Source organism: Miniopterus schreibersii (genome assembly GCF_964146895.1).
Source record: "Miniopterus schreibersii genome assembly, chromosome: 2".
Classification (NCBI taxonomy): Eukaryota; Metazoa; Chordata; class Mammalia; order Chiroptera; family Miniopteridae; genus Miniopterus; species Miniopterus schreibersii.
Genome location: NC_138102.1, coordinates 146739103 through 146761927, shown reverse-complemented (window position 1 = coordinate 146761927; position 22825 = coordinate 146739103). Strand labels below are relative to the sequence as shown.

General features: G+C 38.0%; 1 protein-coding gene across 2 annotated transcripts in view; it reads right to left on the bottom strand.

Moving 5' to 3' along the window:
• The window catches only part of NELL2 (neural EGFL like 2), a 280535-nt gene that overhangs the window by 5749 nt on the left and 251961 nt on the right, over window positions 1–22825 (bottom strand). For both annotated transcript variants that reach the window (XM_081129767.1, XM_081129768.1), the window contains exons 17-20: window positions 16290–16430; window positions 7846–8039; window positions 6512–6688; window positions 4786–5010 (exon numbers count right to left, since the gene is read on the bottom strand). In XM_081129767.1, the coding sequence (XP_080985893.1) occupies window positions 4786–5010; window positions 6512–6688; window positions 7846–8039; window positions 16290–16430 (737 nt within the window). The remainder of the gene's footprint in view (window positions 1–4785; window positions 5011–6511; window positions 6689–7845; window positions 8040–16289; window positions 16431–22825) is intronic.

Here is a 22825-nt window from a genome sequence, read left to right as displayed (position 1 = left end):
GTGGATTGATCAGAACAATATACTGTGTGGCTAAGTAAATACCAGACAAAAGTAAGTTCAAGTCTAGAAGCCTTGCCAAAGAGAGGGACCTTATGTAGCGATGAAACAGTCCATTCACCAGAAGATGTAAGAGTGCATACTGTGTGATTCCACTTATGTGAAATTTTTAAATATGCAAAATATATCTATTATAATGAAATCAAATTGAGGTTTCCTATGGGAAGTAGGCATTGCTTGGAAGGGGACACAAAGGTACTCAATAGAGTGTTGGAAATATTCTATGTTTTGATTTATAAAACTCATCAAATTATACACACAATAATTATGCATTTCACTGTAATAAATATTACCTTGATAAAAACTACAAGAAAAGCTGATCTACTAAAACTTAGCCTGACTAGTAAGAATAGTAACCACCTACTGTCATAATTATAAAGACTACTTATTTTTACATAGCAATACAGTAAGTTTCCTCAACACCCTGTTATTTCTGGCTATATTTATTATTAAGGAGGTCACTGTCACTCTTGACATGCTAAAGAATTTAAGAATCAAGATTAGAAGACAGTCCCCTTTTAATATACAGTAATATATTTGCATATAGTATATGTATGATGTATAATACATTTAAATATTATTTATATTCAATATATTTCTTTATTATTTATTTATTTAAATTTTATATCATTTATTATATTTTGTTTTGTTTTAAAAAATATGCCTTCGTTTTTAAATTAAGTTCATCAGGGTGACAACATTTATTATATTATTAATGAATTAATTCATCTGTTTATAAATTATATAGATTATAGATATAATATATGTATATATAATGTTTGTATATGTAATATACACACATAAATAACCTACATCTAAATAATTGATATATATTTTACAATCCCACAACTACTGATATTTTAGTATGCTTTCTTAGAATTCATTTTCTTTTTTTTTCAATTTTCTTGCAATCAAAGTGCAAATGTAATCACACACATATTTTATCTTAATTTTTATTATAAGCATTGTTAGTACTTCAATGGCTGAATAATATAATCACATAATTACATGGGATGTATAACTATAATATAACATGATATAGTGCATCACATAGAGTTACTATAACTTATTTGACCATTTTTCTATTGGGCATTTTGATTCTACGTGACAAATAATGTTGAGGTGAATATTGTCATGCGTAGAGCTTGTTGCATACTTTAGATTATTTCTTTAGTTCAGATTCTCAAAACTGGGATTAACAGGACAAAAATATTTGTGTGGGAACAGGGAGCTGGCAAGGAGGTGTATGTGTGGACTGTTGACATGTATTTTCCAATGTCCCTAACAGTGCATAAGAATTCCAGTACATCTCTGTCAGCACTGGAAATTATTGTGAAATATTTTTCATGGGAAAATGATTCATTATTTTAGTTTACATTTGTTTCAACTATTTGAAGGCTGAAAGATTTCCTCTTTTTTAATAGCTGTATTTTTAATGAATTGTTTATTCATCCATTGCTGATTTATTTATGGGGAAATAAGCATTTTTCTTATAATTTGTATGTTTTTAATCTAATAAAGAAGTCATATCTGCTGAAAATGTTTTTCCAGTCTCCAGTTTTGACTTTCTATTTTGCTAATTTTGTTTATCTACAGAAGCTCTAACTTTTCTTTGAGGTATATTTTATGACTTCTAAGTTAGAAAAGGAATCTCTCTTCTAGAATTTTGATAAATATTTAATCATATTTTCTTTGCTTTGATTTATTTTTAATATTTAATAATTTTTCCACATGGAATTTATTTTTATATATAATAGCATATAAAATTACTTTTGTCAAATTGTTGTCCAGTCATTCAGATATTTATAGAATACTCCCTTCTCTATTGATTTGCTAAGCTCTCCTGATCATCTATTTAAGTCTTCATTTTAATGTTGCCCATTTATGGGATATTTGTTTCCATAGATAGATCTAGTTATCTATTCTAATGTTGGTACAGAGGTCCACTTTCAACACTTTAAATTTGCTGCTTCTGACAGATGAAGGCAGCATCTAGGAAGTTAGGGGCTTCGTCTTCATAAAACTCTAATTTTTTCTATATCTCAGTTATTTCAGTATTACAACTAGGCTCTCCTCAGGAGTTAAAAGTGTCCCCCCAGTTTACAATTTCCAAAGTGTCCTGCTCAGTGTTTATTTATGAAAGGAAACGGCCCTCTAATCTCTCCTCTCTCTTTCTCAACTAGATACAGCCCCCTTTTGTTTGGAGCTCAGAGCATAGCTGCCTGAAAGCGCCCTGACCCATCACGGGAGGTGCGACCTCTAGATTTAGGAGAGGCAACCTTAGTCCTTCATTTTTGACTCAAAAGTTTAACTTCTGAGCAGGGGAAACATTTTTTTTTTGACCTAAGCAAATTAAATTCGAAGACATCTTTAAAAAGGGACAGGAAAAATATTTCCCTGTTCCATCCAGCTAACTCCTAATTCCTCAGATCGCCTTTCCAAGGTCATTTCCTCAGGAAGTAACTGGTTGGCAAGCTGTGTGGCCTTCAGAGCATCCATCACAGTTTGTAATGTCGTTATCTGTTTCATGGCTTAATGAATGTCTTTTTACTCCACTACCAACAATAGCGGTCAATATTTATTGAGTGCCGGCTCTGATTCCGTATGCTTTCTTCACCTCTAGACCCGCCCTGTCCGAGGGAACTGGTGGGACGATAGGCACCTTCTCTGTACGTGCTGCTAGTATGACGGCCACGCGCCACATGTGGCCACTGAGCATTGAAATGTGGCTAGTTGACTGAAAAACTGAATTTGAATTTTACTTAATTTTAATTAAGTTAAATGGCCACACGTGGCTCCCGACTACTGTATTGGGACAGCACAGCTCTAGATAGTAAGATGCCAGGCAACCATTTCCAGGAATAATCCGCGTGTTTCTGCTCATCATTGGACCCTGCTCCCAGCACAGCACCCCACACAGTTGTACTCACTGACTACAGTGAACGAGCCGGGAGGGGTAGGGCAGAGAGAGAAACACAGTGCTCCGAAAGCACCAAGTGGTGAATGCTCACCTCCAGTGCCATATCTGGAGGCTGTCTTGCATAAATTTTATTTTTAAAAGAACACAAAATAAACATAACAAAAATAAGTATTTGGGATAAATCTGGTAAAGCTGAGCATATTCTGACAACTCCTGTTTAATAAGAAGAGAAAAGGAAAACAGCATCAAATAGTGGCTTCTCAGAATCAGCACTTACCTGACAAAAAATGAGTTTAATGCCAAAATGCACTTTCTGGAATATATTCCCACCATGAGCCAAAACATCCTAGTAGCTGTTTATAAGGCAGCGAATGACAGGCTCATTCAAGCTCTTTCCCCGGAAAACACGCTGATGTTTTTCTGCCTGTTACTGAATGCGTTTTTCTTATTGGAAGTATCTGTCTGAGCTATACTTGGTGTTTCATTCCATTACCTGGTATATATTTTTGTTGTCACTGCTCAGAACAATAATCTAATAGATTAAGATTGTAAGGGGACTCAATTCTATTTAGTAATTAGATCAGAAAGTATTTCCCTAGTGGTCATTAATGCTGAAGTTTCTAGATATGAACTGCTAAATGTACTCAATTACATATATATAAAAACTACATTGCGTATATTATTAGTAACTTTTTTAGTAGTAGTACCTTTCAAATTTGCCAGTGTCCTTTCAAAAAACAGCATTAAATATACACTCAAAAAACTTTGCTTGATTGACAAATTGCAAATTTTGGTTTGAAATAGATAAGAGTATCTTAAGGCTTAAAGCATTTAATATTTCTTTGTCCTGTTACATCAAACCACTCGGGTAAGAATTTGTACTAACTGAATCTGAATTAAATGGCTCTATTGAAAACTGTTTTTAAATGGAAATGCTCACTTAAACAACCAGAGCTGTTGTAGATATCTGGCTGTGCTATGCTGGGAAAAATCGGACATTTTTGCTTCCTTGTTGCTGTTAAGTCTTTCAGACGTTTTACTTAGTTTTAGTGCTCATTAAAAAATTATGACTATGAAGAACAATGACCCCTAAGTCAAATGTTTGTGCAAACAATAATCAAAGAAGAATGCTTTCAATTTGTCACTATCTGTGAACTCTATATAGTATGTCTACATTATCTGTGTTTTCATTCTTACTGAATAGGCAAAATGCTCTCTTTTCTTATGATAAGAAGAAAAATCTTTATAATGATTTTCGCCCAACCGTAGGAATAAAATATGCTAAATAACAGATCTTAAAATTGTCAGCGCAATCTAACTGATCACAACAAACAAAGAAATATGCCCGTTTCTGCCTTATTGATTCCTACTTTGGAAAATGTAATATATCTGCTTCGTCGATATACCTTACAAACCTCGTAAAAGGCCCAGATAAAAATCAATAAAATAATATTGTGTTCTGTTATGAAAGAGAAACATGAAGTTTGGCGTTGTAGGTGTTTTTTTTTAAAAAATATGTGTATAGTTAGCTACTTTAGGGCAATTTAAGTAGGTTGTTTCTGTTCTGATAGGAATAACTGATCACTCTGGTTCCTGGCCACACACCTCCTGCTCCCTGTGTGTTCCTTGCAGGAAGCACAGGACATTGAGCCTTGGCACTCACAAAGCTGATTACCACTTCTTCCACCTCTCTTTGCACAATAAATAGGAAAGAAAATGCTTCCCATTGGCCAGGTGAAGCGCATTAACCTCTATGAGCTCTGGGAGCAGCTGGCCAAGTGCTCCCCACCTGAATTTCAGGGCTTTACCTTGCACTGGCAGAGAGTGCACTCGGTGCCTTGTTTGATCCACGAGGAGCCAGTGAAGCGGACCACATTCATCTCATCCAGGCAAGTTTTGGTGATGTCATTGCGAATGGTGTCAGCCTGGCAAGGGTCGGTGACACAGCGTGGGCAGCACTCCCCCTCTGGGAAAACGCTGAATTCGCATTCCACCTCCGGGCAGGGCAGGGGCCAGCAGTCCACTTCCCCTTGCTGGAAGGAAAGCAGAGGTGCAGGGGGAGGGGCGGGAAGGCAGGGGGGAGGGGGCAGGAGGAGGGGGCAGAGTTTACTGCTCATCGTAGTTTTGATGGACATTTATGCTCAACCCTCTGGCAATCACTGAATTTCAAACCAGCCTTCAGCAATTAAACAAAAGCAAAGCAACAAGAGCAAAAACCATTCTCTTAAAAACAATCAAATTTGCATGCCCCTATCTTTCCCATGAAAAAGAAAGATTCTAAACTACGGGAGAGGTTTCTATTTAACTTTTTGCCTATGTGATTCTTTTTTTTTTTTTTAATTCATTTGATAGTTTCCCCCTAACTTCTCATTTATCCCTTTCTGTATAAAAGAAAGTTCTGTCCATTTATGAGAAAATAAACTGAAATATGAAGGGTATTTGACAGTTTTTCTTTGTCCATTTATAGGTTTCTCAGTTTAGGGACTTGGGGGGAAAAACCCAAATTAGGACCTGATTTCAGTCGTTTTTATTCCACCAGGGAAAATTGTATGAATTGGATCTTTCTAAAATGTAGTTGCTACCTGTTTCCTATTTTCTCCATTACTCTGAATCTCATGGTTTTGGAGATGAAAGCAGCCTTCAGGCACAGAAGCTGACCTTGCTCTTTCAATTGATTTTTGGGCTGAGAGTATAAAAAGGAAGCAACGAAAAAGCACTGCCTTAAAAATATCCTCGCACAAATAGAAAGAAAACGAGCCATAACTTTAAAAATAGCATCTGTGAAACTTTCTCCTAGAAAGACACATAATCCAAATTTTCCTTTTCATTTGAACTACTAGAAAGAAAGAAGAAATTTGGTCAAATGAAAAAAAGACTGGTGTTTTCTTTATCAAGTTTATATTTTCTTTTTTGACCTGTTGTTTCCCATAGAAGTTTCATAAATATATATAGACATTCAATTCTAACATTCTAATAAGTATTTATTACATATCCATATTATGTCTAAAACAGGGTGCCCACCAGAACAGCGTTGACAGTAACAATCTTTAGAAGAAAAAAAGAGTGTTTTGTTTTGTTTTTTAAGTCTCAGTATGAGTGATAGAAATGGATTAACAAAAGTTCTACTTGGAAAAAAATGATGTATATAATATATATTTAGGTATCTGTTCTGATGCTAGAGCCTAAGTAAGCATAGCCTGAATGAGACCAAGGAAACTGGAGAGGCTTTCCTTCTTGTGAGCTCTGGAGATAACTCCTGGAAAGCTTCACAACATGATGCATCGTCTACCCCAGAATATCCTTCTCAGGTCCCGACTGCACAGCCATCATCTTGCATCCTAACCAGGCTCACTCTCTGTAACTGCCGACACCATGCCCATTTATAGGTTTCTTAGTATAGGGACTTGGGGAAAAAATCCAAATTAGGAACTGATTTCAGTTGGTACTGGGTCCTGGAGGATGGGGGAGGGCGGTTGCTTCCCTATGGAGATTCCGGGCCTAAGCTCTCCCTGTACTTCATGTAGCTGAACTCACCAAGCAGCGGCACTGCTGGCAATTCTGGACCCAGGTGTCGCCACTGTTGTACAAGGTTTCCCCATTTTGATGGAGGCACTGACTGCTAAGCCTTGGGTCACATTCAGGGCAGCAAAAGAGATCAACCGTGGGGTTCTCACAGTCACAGACCATCCGTCGGCACATTACAAATCCATTCTGTATGAGAAGGAAGAAAAGCGGTCAGCAAAAGCCTCCATCTCTCAATATACTAACATGTGTATGTGTGTGTACATATATACACACACATATGTGGTATATATGATATTTACATATCATATATACATACAATCTTTTATGTTGATTTGAAAGTTGAGATAATCTGCAGTTTATCTAATTGATTTTCTTTAAAAGTTCCATTTTGTACGTAACATATAGAAATTACCCAAGCTGGAGAACTTTTAATTTCCTTTCCACACTCTACTCGACCAAAAAGAAATTTTCCAGAAAAGGCCTGTATAAAATGATAACAACCACATGGTCCTTATGTGTATATAAATGTGTGTGTGTATATAAATGTAAATGTGCTTGTTTACTAGGATAGTGATTGCGATTCTAACTAAATTTTGTTTTGTGTGAGGGCATGTGTATTTAGTAGCTAGTCAACAAGTCTTACATATTATTAAGTTTATGGAATATTTTAGACCTTATGTTTTTGTACAAACTGTTTTCAATTTCTTTTGTAATAGGTGAGCCCTTGGTACATAGTGTTATTCATTTACCACAATTTAAGTCTATTATCAACTGGGTACATGTAACAGAACCTCTCTCTCAAACTGAGAAATAGCCCAAAGAGGTGTTTTTCATTCCTAGGCCACAGCATGTCCATTCTACTTCATTTTGCATCTGTGCAAACGTGACGTGGCTACAGAAACCACAGCACAGTTAGCGACATTTCATCAACGTGAGACAGATGACCGCAGTGTGGCATTTCCATACAACGGAATACTATTCGACAATAAAAAGGAAGTGTTACTGATATATGTCATGAATACAAACGAATGTCAAAGACATAATGCTCAGCACAAGAAGCCAGACGCAAAGGAGTGTGTCCTCTCTGATTCCGTTCATAGGAGGCTCTAGGAAATACAGGTCTAACCTACAGTGACTGGAAATGGTGTTTGCTTGGGGGTTGGGGGCATGGGACTAACTAAGAAAGGACAGAGGCAACACTTTGGGTAGATGAAAACATTCTATTAATACTGACCGTGGTTAAATGGACATATGGATTTTTCGAAGTTCATTAAGCTGTTCACTTGAAATCTATGCAAATTACACCTCAATAAAAATGATTAAAATGTTTTATCGATACCAACCTGACATGAGCACACAGAGCACCGGTCATGTTCCAACACCCAAATCTGACCGTTGTGCTTAATTTTTCCGTCATGGGCGCAGTCCCCAGTACAGTTCTTCCCGTGAGGACATCGGCAATCATATCCACCGTCCAGGTTAAAGCAAATGGTGTCGTTGGTGCAGCTGTGCCTGCCGGTCCCACACTCATCGATATCTACAGCCAAGAAAAGGCAGCAGGCCACGTGCTTAGAATACGCTCAGCTTCAAAGGAGCGCAGTCAGGCCAGCTGGTCCTGACATGAAGCATGCATCAGTGCTGGCCTTCCTGCAGCACGGCCTGGGACACTGACCAAAGCAATGCTCATCCTCGGGGGACTGCACAGGAAAATATGATCCTGCTTGATTTCAAACACCAGATAACCTTGCTTATAGTTCTGACTTTTATATCTCTCTAACTACCATTAGGCTTTATGAAACACTTATATTTTTTGAAAGTTAAGATTAGGACTCACTTTATCCAGCAAACACAGTTTGGCAGTGGAAATTCTAAAAGCGCCTGATTCTTCATCGAGGAAATCATTCTCAGTGTTAAAATGGTACGTACAGAAAGTCCTTTCTCAGTGGGAGATGAAATGTCGTGGGAAGCCTGAGGCATTTTATCCAATTTCAAGCCCTATTCTCACAGCCATGCCACCCACATGTAAGCTCTTTTCAGCGTTCCGCTTCGGTGTCCTTTCCTTACAGCCTAGGAATTTCCACACTGTCCTCGTACCCTGCTCTTCACCCACAGAAGGGCAAGGTACCATCAGCAATCGCCACGTCTCTCACAAAGAATCCACCACTTGTCAACTTTTCCATTTCAGATTATCATTTCATCTCCTGCCTGGCTCAATTGGCAACTGCGCCCTCTTCACCCGACCTCGCCTAGTCCACGGCAATCACCGCCTAGGGCATTTCCATACAGATGGAAAGCAAGCATCTTGACCCACAGAGCAGGACCATAGGAGGAGGCATGATTCATTTTATTTATCCCCATCATTTAAAGGCCACAAGCCAAAATACATTTCAGGGATACTGTATGAGTGGCAGTAAGCAGTTATTTCCCATTTCATCTGTTTCCTCTGTAAAGGTCCAGAAAGAGAGAATTAAATCATAACAGGAAAAATGGGTTAGAGAGAAGATGGAATGTATGGCTTTTAAGTAGGAGAAACATGCACTGATTTTACTTCAAAATAGTTTAGTAAATATCTTTCTTATGTGGCTTGATTTCAACAATATTGGAGACATGGACTAGTCAAGATTATGGTTCAGCCATATTTAAAACCTGAAGTACTTAAGTTCTGTCATATATGCATTGCTGAAAATAAGGCATATGATATATGTCTATTTACCTTGATTTTTTTATTAGTTCCCATCTCAAGGAAATCAATGAGTTAAGACAATGGCTTAAAAGGTTTTTATTATAACTACAGTGAACTATATTATTAGCTTGATTTGCCAAGGATAATACTGCTTATAATTACAGACTATGGTCAAAAGGAGAACTGTTAGCCAGTATGAGGATACTTTAATAATAAGGCATATGTGATGAGTTGATCTTCCTTTCCCATTAAATACTCTTATGATTAGAAATTACAGTAAGCTGGAAAAACATTAACCATAGTTATTTGGTCTCTGACCACAAACTCTACAAAAACCTCTTTCTACATAGCCCTTTAAATATCCACTACTAACAACAGTATTCCATCAATGGTAATGGTTGGATTTTTACAATATTTTCATTTTGTCTGACATTTAAAATAAAAGCTCTAGTACAAGGTAATGCTTTTCCCCCTTAAGGGCAGAGAGAGTCCTTGGATTTGCTGCAGAAGACAAAGAAGAGATGTCCAGGGACATCCATGCTCTTAAATAAAGAACACTTATAATTTTAGAAAATAGACTAAAAAGCTGCTCACAACAAAGGTTGACATGCACTTGTCATACATGGAGAAATGTGTACGCAGAGACATCAAAATGGCCTAATCATTACCTTTTGTCACCCGATGGGGTTTGAATGAATTTGAACCCTCCTGCCTTATTTCCTTCTCTGCACTGGGTTTCCCATGGCAGAGACTACTCTCAATTGAGTGGCAGTACAGCACTTTGAAATTCAGTTTTACTATAATGTATGGTTCCTAAATTAAATATACAGAAAGGGCATATACTCTGCTTTGAAAAACCTAGTATGGAATATAAAAATTCCAACTTTAAAAATATTGATAACTCCTTTAGGGAGTGATTGAAAAAAACGTTGCTAAATCCAATGGTCAAGTCTCAGTTGTCATCTAACTTGATCTAGCAGCAGCATTTGGCACAGTTTACTCCCTCTCCCTGGTAAATTTTCTTTATGTGCTTCCTATCGCATACTTCCTCAGTAGCTCTTTCAGGATCTTTCTTCTGCCCACATATACACTCCCCAGGTGTGGCAACTAAACTATGAATAAGCTTTAGCTGAGCAAAGAAATGGTAAAGAGTCAGAGGCAAGTGTGTGTTTTGAAGGCACAATGTTTACAGCCACTGAGAAGTGTCGAAGGCACAGAAATGTTGGTATGAGTTGAACGTCTAGGGAGAGCAGAGTAGGTAAACATGCAGCTAAAGAGACACTCAAGGCCTTGGTAAAGGTCATGTTAAGAAACTTGAACTTTATCATAAAGACAATACAATGTCATTTTAGAGAATTAAAAAAAAATCATAACCATCTATCCATTTTAGAAAGATTCCTTTGGCTTCATACTGGGAAAAGAATTTGAGTGGATTAAAATCTGGAGCCAAGAGATCAATCAACAGGTTCTTTCAGGAATCCAGGCAAGAGATGGTCACTTCATGAAAGCAAACACTAATATAGTGGTTGGTACTACCCAATTCTAAGTACTTTCATAAATGGCTCATTTATTCCTCACCAGAACTGTGGGAGGTACAATCATTATCCCCTTTGTATAGATTGGGAAGTTGAGGCATAGAAGTGTTGCATGGCTTTCCAAGATCACAGTCAGTGAAGGTATGGAGAGCTCAGGTGGGAGCCCAAGCAGTCAGGCACCCAGACTGTGCTCTGAAGCACAATGCTGTTCTGAATGGGAGCACGGGGGATGCACAGAAAGAAACAGCAATGAGAGAATCTTCCAAGAAAGAAATGACAGAGATAATGCAACATAGTGATTTGTTGGGTTCAAAGATTAGGGAGAGGAAGGGATCATGAAAGAAGTTCAGATTTCTAGCCTGGAAGATGTGTTGATGATATTTACAGAGAGAAAAGCAAGATTTTGCTGAGGGGGGGAAGTGGGTGGCAGGGATGGGGAAAGACATGAGTTAGTTTAGAAAATTGAATTACACTTTCCTCTGGGCTTCCAAGTAGAGCTGTCTTACCAGTAAGTAATTGGATATATGGGTCTGGAGTTCAGAAAAAGGACTGGGCTGAAATATGAATTTAGTGAAGATATACTTTCATCATTTCCTTTCTCAAAAATTGTCCTTGAGACTCCAATTCAAACTTCATAAAGCTACTTCCTTTGCTTGCACTCTCTTTCCCCATCTCAACTTGCCAATAATTGCATCCTACTTGAAGTCCTAAAACAAATGCTAGATACTCAAGCCTTTCTTTTTTTAAAATTCTTCTTCAATATGTATTTATTTCTGCCCTAGGTGGTTTGGCTCAGTGGTTAGAGAGTGTCGGCCCATGTACTGAAGGGTTTGACTCTGGTCAAGGGCACTTATATTGGTTGCAGGCTCGACCTCCTGCCCTGGTGAGGGCACAGGAGGGAGGCAACCAATCGATGTGTCTCTCTCACAATGATGTTTCTCTTTCTCTCTCTCCCCCCCCTTTTCACTCTCTCTAAAAAGCAATGGAAAAAATATCCTCAGGTGAAGATTAAAAAAAAAAAGAAAAAATATATAGGTACATATATATATACATTCTTAAATTTATCTTTATTGTTTAAAGTATTACAGATGTCCCTCTTTTTTCCTCATTGACCCTCTCCACCCTGCACCTCCCTCCAGACCTTCACCACACTATTATCTGTGACCAGGGGTTATGTATATATGCATATAAATTCTTTGGTTAATCTCTTCCCACCCCCTCCCCACCCTGTCTTCCCCCTGAGATTCCTCAATCTGTCCCATACTTCTATGTCTCTGGCCTTTCTTGATCCTAAACAGGAAATAAATTCTCTCTTTGCTTCCTTACAGCCTTGAATTTATATTTTTCTCAAGTGCTTATCATTTTCAACCTTGTAGCTTTCTCCTCTATTAAAAAACTCACCACATTCTATCTCGTATAACAATTTTTGTTGTACATATTTTATCTCTTCTATAAGCTAAGAACAGTGACAATTAAGTAAAACATGGGCATGAAAATAAAAAAAATATATGTGAAAAAAGTACTAGGCTTTATTCTGAGAAAGACACACATTTTGGGGCACAGTAGAAATGATGATATAGACAAGGAAAGTGTTACTCTGACATAGTGCCTGGGGATTAAATGTCTACACTCTGAGATAAATGGATGAGCAAAACAGCATACACTTTGTACGAATGTAGCTTATCAACATGTATGTTGGAAATTATACAACCGAAGCCTAAAAAACAGTAAAATAGTGCACAGTTGTTTATTGATGTCTTCAAGTATGAATCTTCACAGTAATTGTGAATCCACTGCTGTGGCTTTGTCCACATTGAAATACTTTTTCTGTTGTTCAGAAACAGAAACATGGTGCCTGCTCAGAAATAATCATCCTCTTAAAACTGCGTCCTTCTACATACTAACGGACACTTCTACAGATCACTGAAATTGCAGTAAATAGGTAGGTGCTTAGAAGAAGTATTTTAGTTTTTTTAAATATATATAACATAGGTGGGTTCTTTTAAAGAATCCTTCAGAGCACCGTGTCTTCTGAAAGGGTAGCTCATTTTTGTGATAATCACTATAAATTCTATTGGAAGATAACTGAAGAATCATCATTCCAGAACTGGGGTTTTGAAAAAACAAGAACGTCCACTGTTCTGTGTAAGCATCTCATAGAATATTGTCTTCATCTTTAATGGGTAGTTTAATTTTCCTTGTTATTTACTGAATACTCATGAATGCACTAATTATGTTTTGTCTTGATCACTACTATATATATACACGTATATACATACACACATATATACACACACACACATATATATTTACTTCTAACATATCTACTATAAATCATACTATGTGCTAGGCTATGTTCCTAACACACTTCTGATTAAAATATCATCCACCATACATCTCTTTGTCATTAGAAAAATAAATATATCATCTACTAGGTGCCTAGAACTGTTGTAGACACTGATGACTGACAAGCAAACAAATTCTATGGCTCTCCCCACCTAACCCCCCGCCACCTCACCTGAGGGTATGCATTTTTTATTGATTTTTATAGCGAGGAAGGGAGAAAGAGAGAAACACCGATGTGAGAGAGAAACATTGATTGGTTGCCTCCCGTATGAGCCCTGAGCAGGGATTGAACCCTCAGCCTGGGTATGTGCCCTGCCCAGGAACTGACCCTACCACAGTCAGGTGTAGGGGGCGACGCTCAAGCAACTGAGCCACACCAGCCTGGGCAAATTCCATGATTCTTGAAGCTTATGTTCTAGATCAGGTAATAAGCAAGGAAACAAACTAATACATACAAACATTTCAGGGAAATGTGCAATTTCTATGAAGAAAAGCGAAACAGGGTAAGTGAATGGTGTCCGTGGTAAGGTGCTATTTTAAATTGGGAGTCCAGGAAAAGCCATTTTGGAGGAAATCTAAATTAAAAAAAAAAAAAAAAAAGCAAAGATCTGGGAGAAGAACATTCCAGACAAAAAGAATAGCACATGAGAAGGGAATCAGTTTGGTGTATTTGAGAAATGTCAAGAAAGCTAATAGCCATATCACGTAGGCCTTTGTAAACCATTGTTAGGGTTTGGATTTTCCTCTCCTCTGAGTGAAAGGAGAAGCCGGTAGGGTTTATGAGAAAGTCAGGAGAGAGCGGCGTCCTCAAAGCCAAGGGAAGAAAGTTGTTTCAAGAGGAAGAAATGACCAAAGACCTCACGTAGGTGAGAGGGGGTGAGATGCAAGGTACAAGGGAGGGCTTATTTTCTGATAGGAGAAATGAAATTTCATTCAGTGAAACAGGAGGGAGGGAAAGCAGCAGATAAAGACATAAATGAGAGTCGGCGGGCACAGGTCCTGGTACAGAAGTGAGGTACTTCTGTTTTCTCGGTCAAATAAGGAGGGCCATCAACAGAAAATGAAGAGAAAGGAAGTGGTACCTGAGATTGGAGGAGACTGGTTGTATCAGACAGTTGCAAGGGAAAGTTACTAAGGAAATAAAATAGAAATGCTGGACAGTGCTGACGGCCCTTGCAGTAGGTAGCCTATAAGACGGCCCCCAACGATCCTCGGTATTTACTATTTAGGCTCTTATGTAATCCTCTCCCTAGAAGGTGGGCCAGGCTTATCGACTCACTTCTAACAGAATACGGGAAAAGTGCTGAAATGTCACATCTGAGGTTAAGTTATAAAAAGGCTGTGGATTCCATCTTGGACCCTTGCTCTCTTGAATTGCTTACTCCAGGGGAATCCAGCCCCATGGAGTGGCTCGTGTGATAAGGAAACAAGGCATGCCGATAGCCACACGAGTGACCTTGAAAACAGATTCCCATTCCCTCCAATACTACCCCAGACAAGTCTTCAAGATGAGACCATGGACTGGCCAACAACTTAACTGCAACCTCATGAGAAACCTCAAACCAGAGGCTTACACCTAAGCTGCTGTGAGATAATTTTTGCTGTTTTCAGCTGCCACATTTTGGGGGGTAATCAATAGATAACTGATACAAACCTCTTGAGATCTGTGGTCATAAGTTTAAAAGACAGTGAGCACGGTTACAAATGTAAAGTAAGATGGTCAGCAGAGGTATATTTTTTCTATCCATGTTCTGATGTACAGAAAAGGGTGTGCAAGGATACCAAGCAGAATGAAACACAGACTACCCCCAGAGGAGAAGTGGAAAGGATGAGGGAGAGGGGGAATAAAATAAAGATGAGTTTTCAGCTTTAAAATATATATATTTCTGCATGATTTATTTATAACCAGCTTATATTCATCTTTTATGTGTGTAACTCAGAAAAAAAGGCAAAAAGAAGACTCTGTCTCATAATATACTATAGAATATAATATACTATAGAATACAGACAAAATAGTTTAACAGGAAAGAGCAAAATCACACCGTTTGATCTGCTTTTTGAACTGCAATCTGGTTCTTGGAATTATCTACAGGGCTCAAAGTACTCACTCTGAAACATTAACAAGTGCAAGGTAAAGCCCTCAGACCAAAGTTAAGTGGTTATTTGCAAATGCCAGGTTTTAGCCCCTGGTAAGGCAAGCGGATTCTCATTTCCATGTAAGAACCCAGATGGCCCCTCTGCCCAAGGTCCAGAGCTCTGCAGCTGCTGGCGAAGCATGCTGGGGGCCTTGCATCTGTCACCCAAGTCTTTTTCATTTTTCTCCCTGTGAAAACCTTTTGAGGCACAAAGATGAAAGATATCTTATCATTTAGGTGTCAACCACTGTTAAGTTAGATTCTCCAAGGCTTTCCTTTTAGCCACATTTATTCTCTCAGGCTGTTACTCTATGAAGGTATAAACACAAATGGAGAAAATAATGACTTTTTGAGGTTTGTTTTGCTCTCCATTCCTGTGGCTAACATTTGATGGCAAATCCTTTCAGTGTGGGCGGTTTCCCTGGCAATTATTCACTGGGCTCTGCTTACTCTCCCTGCTGTCTAAAAATTGTGCCCTTTACGGAGGGTACAGAGAAGCAGAGCTGTCTGTCAATTCACTGAAATTAATTCAAAATTAATGGTAAATAAGTGAATATAATTGGGTTGAATTTTCCACTCCTATCAGATTGAACTCTTCTCTCAAGCAGGGACCCTATCTTCTGTATTCAACATGCAACATCCACTAAACATCTCTTACTTTGCAGGCAGGTGATATGTTAGGAATGGCGCAGAGTATCGTGTATTGTGCATTTTATACTTGGCCACACCACCATCATATTTCCTCTACCCCCTTTTCCTTCTCTATCCTGCTTTCCTCATCTGTTTTTTTCTAGCTTTTCTGGGGTCGTATTTTTGCATGCTGCCGTTCAAAAGTGTATCTGATACTATGGGTTTATCCCTTCAACGGCTGCAGATATCTGCAGAGAATTGATTTAGTGTCACAAATTTTAATCACCTAAAAATCAATGATCATAATTAGCAAGCAAAAGTTAGATTTTAACATGTTTCCAATCACTGCTGCATAATCACACAACTATAAACATTAGATCAATGGCAGCAATTTACATCTTACTGTATATTCCTCAGGTTCAAGAGGAGTTCTTAAACTCTAGGTCTTCTATACTGACCTTCGCACGATTCTCCACTGGGGGAAAACATTCCATTGTCATGGTAGCCATCTCTGCACTCACAGTGGTACCATCCAGGCAGGTTGATGCAGTTAGCACGGCTATCACACTGAACGAAGCCATCCGAGCACTCATCAATGTCTGTGGGGGAAAGAAAACCAAAATGGGCTTTGATATAATTACTGCTTTTATCTCAAAGAAACAAAAATATTCTATTAACATTTTAGTGCCAGAAAATCCTAACAACTGAGAAAACATAAGATCAAGAGAGTCTACTTGGTTATTGGAAGCTATACAGAAAGAATATAGTGGTATCGGTAACAGGAGAAACATCTAGACAGCTTTTTTGTTGCAAAAGTCATCCAACTATAGGAAAATGGAAAGAAACCATCTGTGATAGTCATTAGTGCTGCTCACCAAATATTCCCAAGCTAGGATTGCCACGGGACTTCCTGAAGCTAATTAGGAAGTGACATGTGTCACTGCTAGGCAGAGCCTTAGAGATGCAGTGTGTGATTCACATGTATTCTTCCCCATCAAAATGACCAGCAACTTTCAAAGGCTCTGAAAACCAGCCACAGTTCCTGAGAGAGGATGATGTGGAGCACATTCCTCCTCTACTTGGAATGGACACATAGTATGACCAAGAAATTACAACCTAATGCATCATTCATCATCAATATATGGCAATACATTCATGCATCAATATGCTTCATCTTTCTGAAAATATATGCCACTTACGTCACTTTTTTTTTGCTAACCCTCATCTGAGGATATTTTTCCCCCTATTGATCTTTAGAGAGAGTAGAAGGAAGGGAGGGAGGGGGAGGGAGGGAGAGAGAGAGAGAGAAATGTCAGTGTGAGAGAGACACATAGATTGGTTGCCTCCTGCTTGTGCCCGAACAGGGCTGAGGATTGAACCTGCATCCCAGGTACATGCCCTTGACCAGGAATCTAACCCACAACCCTTCCATGCGTGGGCCAATGCTCTAACCACCGAGCCACACGGGCAGGGCCATTCATGTCACTTTTTTAATGGGTTTTGCATATATTACCGTATTCAACCCTCAAAAATTATCATGGGATTTAATGAAGGTTATCTATACACTCATGGCTGCCTGCATGTAGACACATGAAATTGGCAAAATTCTCTAAACAAAGAGAGCAGTGCATCTTGAGTCTCATATATTTCCTCCAATGACTTATTACTATTCCCAAATATCATAAGCCCTGTATTCTCCTGGTTCCATTTGCTGCCTAATTGGAACATCCAACACCATCCAAGTCTCTTCCTTTGCTCATGGAGGGAAATGTAATTCCCAGAGCCTTACAGAGTGTCCCCTTCTTCTCAAATACCTCTGGGTTTCTGGGTGCCTTGGGGTTGAATCAGCCCCTGCTAAGTGATCTGATGGCACTGCACCATTGTAGCCGCCGATAATATTCACATGCACCCACTCCCATCTTCCGGCCTTGTGCTGTGACTGAAGACTCCACTCGCCAAGGTTGCTAGCCCTTTCTCCTATGCTTCCCACACCCGCGGCACGTGTCCTGCCGCAGTGGCCAGGCACGATGCTGTCCCTCACGGGGGAGGGGATCCGGCTGAAGGGAAGCCCCCAGGCAGTTCGCTCCAGCTCAGCAGAGGCTGCTTCCTGCCTATTGCAGTCTCTTCTAACTCCAAAGTCTTGGAAGCATATAATCCTTTAATTTTTTTTAATTTCCTCTTTTCCTATGTGCAAATTTGAAAGAGGCAATTCTTTGAATAACTAACTAAAGTTTAGTTGTTTGTTTAGAAAAAGAGAAATAAGCAATCATTCATTTGCTTCTGATAAGCCCAGAGTCCCTTCACTAAAACAAGGCACAAACCATTCTCTTAGATTAGGTAATAGGCCGACAAAATAGATATTTTATATTATTACAAAACCTGAACGTGATTTCTGAACTAGGGATGTTTTTGTCTCTGTGGTGCCTCTTCTGAAGAGTCAGTTCCGTATGTCAGTAGTTGCCACTGTCAGAGTAATTGCTAGTGACCAAGTCAGCTACCCACTCACTTCCCGACACGTGTGGGTTCATTCCACTTACTAGGGCCTCGGAGGTTTTATGAAGCAGCCTATTTGTATTTTAAAGGCCTCCCCAACTGATGAACCCTGATTATAAACTGGACCAACACGCTACGCTCATTCAGCTTTCTATGGGCTTTTCTTCCAACCCAAATGATGCAGAAAATGGATTATGTCATTTCTTAAGTGCATGGGCAAAAGAAAATAGGTTGGGATTTAAGCTTCAGAAGTCAGCTTCTCGGGAGAAGGCCATGGGAGTATGTTCAGAACATCTCAGCTTAGAGGAATCCGGTCACTGGCGCTGGTGGTTTGGAGGTGACTGTTAATGGACAGAGCCACTGAAGCAGCTCTCGGGTCTGCAGTTAGCTTTAAACAGTCCCTGTCTCTCGCCTGAACACAAGCTGCAGGGTTACCTCGGATCCCATGACATAAATACGCACTAATAGCCGAGAACTCAATTTTGAAAATGAAATGTATTTTAATAAACACTGCCTTGATAATTATTCAAAGTGTATATACACTTTTGGGGGACACCCTACATATTTCAATTTTTATTTCTTATTTTCTCTCATCACTCTTTTTAGTCACAATGCCTACTCCTATATGGTCTCATCTCCACTTCTTTTTATTTATAATACAGCAGCCTGCCTTGATCTATAAACATACTCACTAAAGACTAGAAATGCTTTGCATCGTATTACTCAGTTTTCTGAAGACTGGGGATGCACCTATATTGGCCACAATGTATTTTCACATACAGTTGGAGTATTATCTTATCATGTAATTATTACTAAATAGTATTTTAGAAGATGCATACACAAATATATGCATCACTTGTTGACTTACCATTCATCATTTACTGCATACTTGTTATGAGCCAAGCACTAAGTGCTGGGGAAACACAGATGAACGAACCAGAAGTAATTCTTGTTCTCACGGGGTTTTCTATTTATCTAAATTGTATTTATTTTAAGAAAATTAAATTTATAAAAATCTGAATTTACACCCATGTAGGACAGTGCTTCCCAGTATGGTCTATAATGATATTATGTGACAATAGGCAAATCCTTTATTTTAATGGCTACATATTCATATCTCTGGATTATTTCCATTTATAGCAAGTGATACTAAATTTGAATTTAACATTTAAATTTAAAAAGGGAGAGGAATTACAGAAACAATATTAAGTAAATATTGGCATATGAATATGACAGCATTATGAAGGGATATACAAATGACCGGAGTTTTGAAAACACCAAGATATAGAACATTTATTCACATTTCGGAAGGATTTTCTGAGTCATTCCTTAGGTAGTGAATTGTCTTAATTTATTTAAAATATGACTCAATTTACAAAATATATAAGTATACATGTGTTATAGTTCAAATTATATACTTGCTACCATGTAGGACAGAAAAGAAAAACTAGTCAAATAATATATTTTGCTTCATTTTACACTTTAATGTTCTTGATCATTTTGATTGGTTTATGCAAACTCTTCTACTTTGGTGAAAGTCAGTAGGAAATGAAAGTGTGCTTGAATTGACAAAGTACGCAGTTCTCACCAGAAGGCAAGTTTGTTTGGCTTGTGGCTCTTTTAAAAGTCAAAGATAAAACAAACACCCTCATCTGTAAGTTATTTGATAGGCTTTGTTTCTCAGTAAGTATTTAGCAAGTGAAGAATTGAAATCTGATCCACAATTTAATAGTTAAGTATATTTTATCCATACACAAATGTGAATATTACTGAGTTATAACATGCGGATGCAGACATATTATGCTTTACATATTGTGTAATAACAGAAAATAGTAAAAAGAATTTTCAAAGATTTTATTTCTTGGATACTTTCTTTAGTCAGGTAAAACCAAATTTCTATTTGAGTTAGATAAACAGAGAACAGCAGACCTAGGGGAGAAAAACCTTACTATTTTATTCCATATAGGACTACCAAGTTTGAACATATTACTTTCCAAATGGAAGAAAAGTATTCAAAAAATTAGTACAGGAATGATAAGCGCATATGATTTAGTCTTGAGTATAAGGACTTAAATCTTGTGCTCTGTAGGCACATTATGTAAACAACTAAAAATAAGCTTTATGAAAAACTATAATTTCATTATATATATTATATCTTAGTGAGGAACTGGTTCCTAGTTCCTTAGTCCCAATTAGAACATTTTTAGTAGCTACATTTAGAACAGCCAGCTAGTGATGATATTAAGATGCTGTCCCCAAGCACAGAGAATCTAAAATCCGAAAGATATCGAGCCATCCAACAACAGTCATCAACAGCAGTCATACTCCAGGGATCAAAATAGACCGTAAAACTGGAAGGCACTGTTGAGGGTAGATTTTCTAGAAAGCACCTATGTTTTGAGGCGATCATTAAAAACCAACCAACAAGCAGACAAACAAGAAAGGAAAATGAATGAACGCAAAAAAGCTCACACATGTCAGAGTCTTGTTTCCTTTGTTTCCCTCTGGTGTGGAAACTAAGACTAAGACCGGTTCCTGCTACAGTGGCACACAGACCGCTGGCTTCAGAGTGAGCTGCTGAAAATGGCTTTTGCCATAAGCATTTAAAGGGTCACTTTGAAAAATGACAAATTATTTCCTTGTAAAATTAAATGCAGTTATAAAATGAGATACCTGAGTGATCATCTTTCCCATAATGGTTATTTCTATCGTAACAACATAACTAAGAATAAAAAGTATAAAAATGTCCAGGACTGTCCATACCTAAAATAGACCTTAATCATTAATTTAACCTGCTCCCCTTTAAAGCTAAGAGAGAATCGATTCGTTGCTGCTCTATACGAATGAAAAGAAAATCCATTTTTTAAGTGAGCATATTTTTAATGGCAAAGTCAAATAATAAGTATCATCTTTCATACTGTTTATCATTAATAAAAACCTGCCATCATTTCTCATAAAAATAGTACTTGAACTATTTACATTGCTATTCTATGCCCAGGTAGTTAAATTATACTGATAAACAGCAGGCAATTAAACATCCTCAAAACAATTAATCGACTCTTGATTACCCACATGTGGATTATTTGCTTTCTAGATTATCTGCAGCATTTTTTTTTTAATCACAAGGTGATTTCCCTATCTCTTTTGTTGAGCTTGTGGGGCGTCTGCTTTCAACATTTAGATGTGAGTGCTCCAGCAATGCAACCTCATTAAAGCATTCTATTTTTTTAAATAACTATGCCAGATTTGGGTGTATTGTCCAAAATTTTATAAGAAGACTTATTTTCTCAATAAATTTTTTAAAAATAAAATATAATAACATGTAAATAAATTCTTAAAATCATAATATCTTATTCACAAGTTGAGTGATTTAGTGAAAATTTTCATTGCTTTATAGTTTATAATTAGGAAGTTTATGACTGCTCTTTAAAAAAGCATAATATAATTTCATCATTGCATCACTTAGTCTTCATAACCACCATATTCTTATCGCTGTGTTTCAGATAAAGAAGCGGTGAGAGCAAATCCATTGCCCAAGGTCACACAATAGACTAGAACTCTTTCAATGCCAAGACTGGTCCAATTTCTTCCACACTAGGCTGCCTCTCAAAACCAACACCTGGCCAATCAGAAACAGCTTCTGCTTGAGGTCTCAGTGAGTAACTTAAGGTGAGTTAATTCCAGCTATTTGGTTTGTTAGCTGTGTAACTTTGAATATTTTACTAAACCTCTCTGAGCTTTCTGTTTCTGAGCTAGAAATAATCCTCTCTCTCTCTCTCTCTCTGTCTCCCAACAGTGTGCTGTTAACTGCTTCCGTTAACTATCCAAGGACTCACAGAAGTGATGTCTGGCTCATAGCAGGCACTTGATATGTGTCAATTCCATCTGCACCTCTAAAATAACCCTTCAGAGTTTACTTAAGTATGTTTACTTGTCATTTGATCATTTGAAAGGAGCAGAGGGAAATACAGTTTTACAAAGTAGGGGCTAGGCCAGAGAATATCTTTTCTTCTGTGGACAATTTGGAGCCATTGAAGAGTTAACAGAGTGATGTGGCCCAAGGTACACTTTGGGAAAACAGGCAGTGCCTGTATGTTGAACAGACAGGACTGGGCAAGACTAGAGGCAGCCTCATATGTTCATGAGGCTGATTTTCATTGTCTAAGGAAAAGGTAATAAAGATTTTAATTAAGGGAAAAAACAGTGGAAATAGGAATAAAGAAGCTTTTGGGTTTGTTTATTTTTTCCAATTGCTTATCTTTAGTCTGTATACGAGGCTCTTTCATGTTCCCTGTTGATATCAGACCAGCCAAGTTCACATTCCACATGTCTGGGTGCATACCATACAGACAACAAGATCAAGACAACCTGATTTTTTAGTGTGTGTTTCCTGGAGTATTATTATTTTATCATTTTTTTTCCCCTTAAAAGTCTTTGCATATGGTGTCCTATTGCCTAGAATGTTCTTCTCTCTCTCATACTCTCACCCAGTTAGTTAACT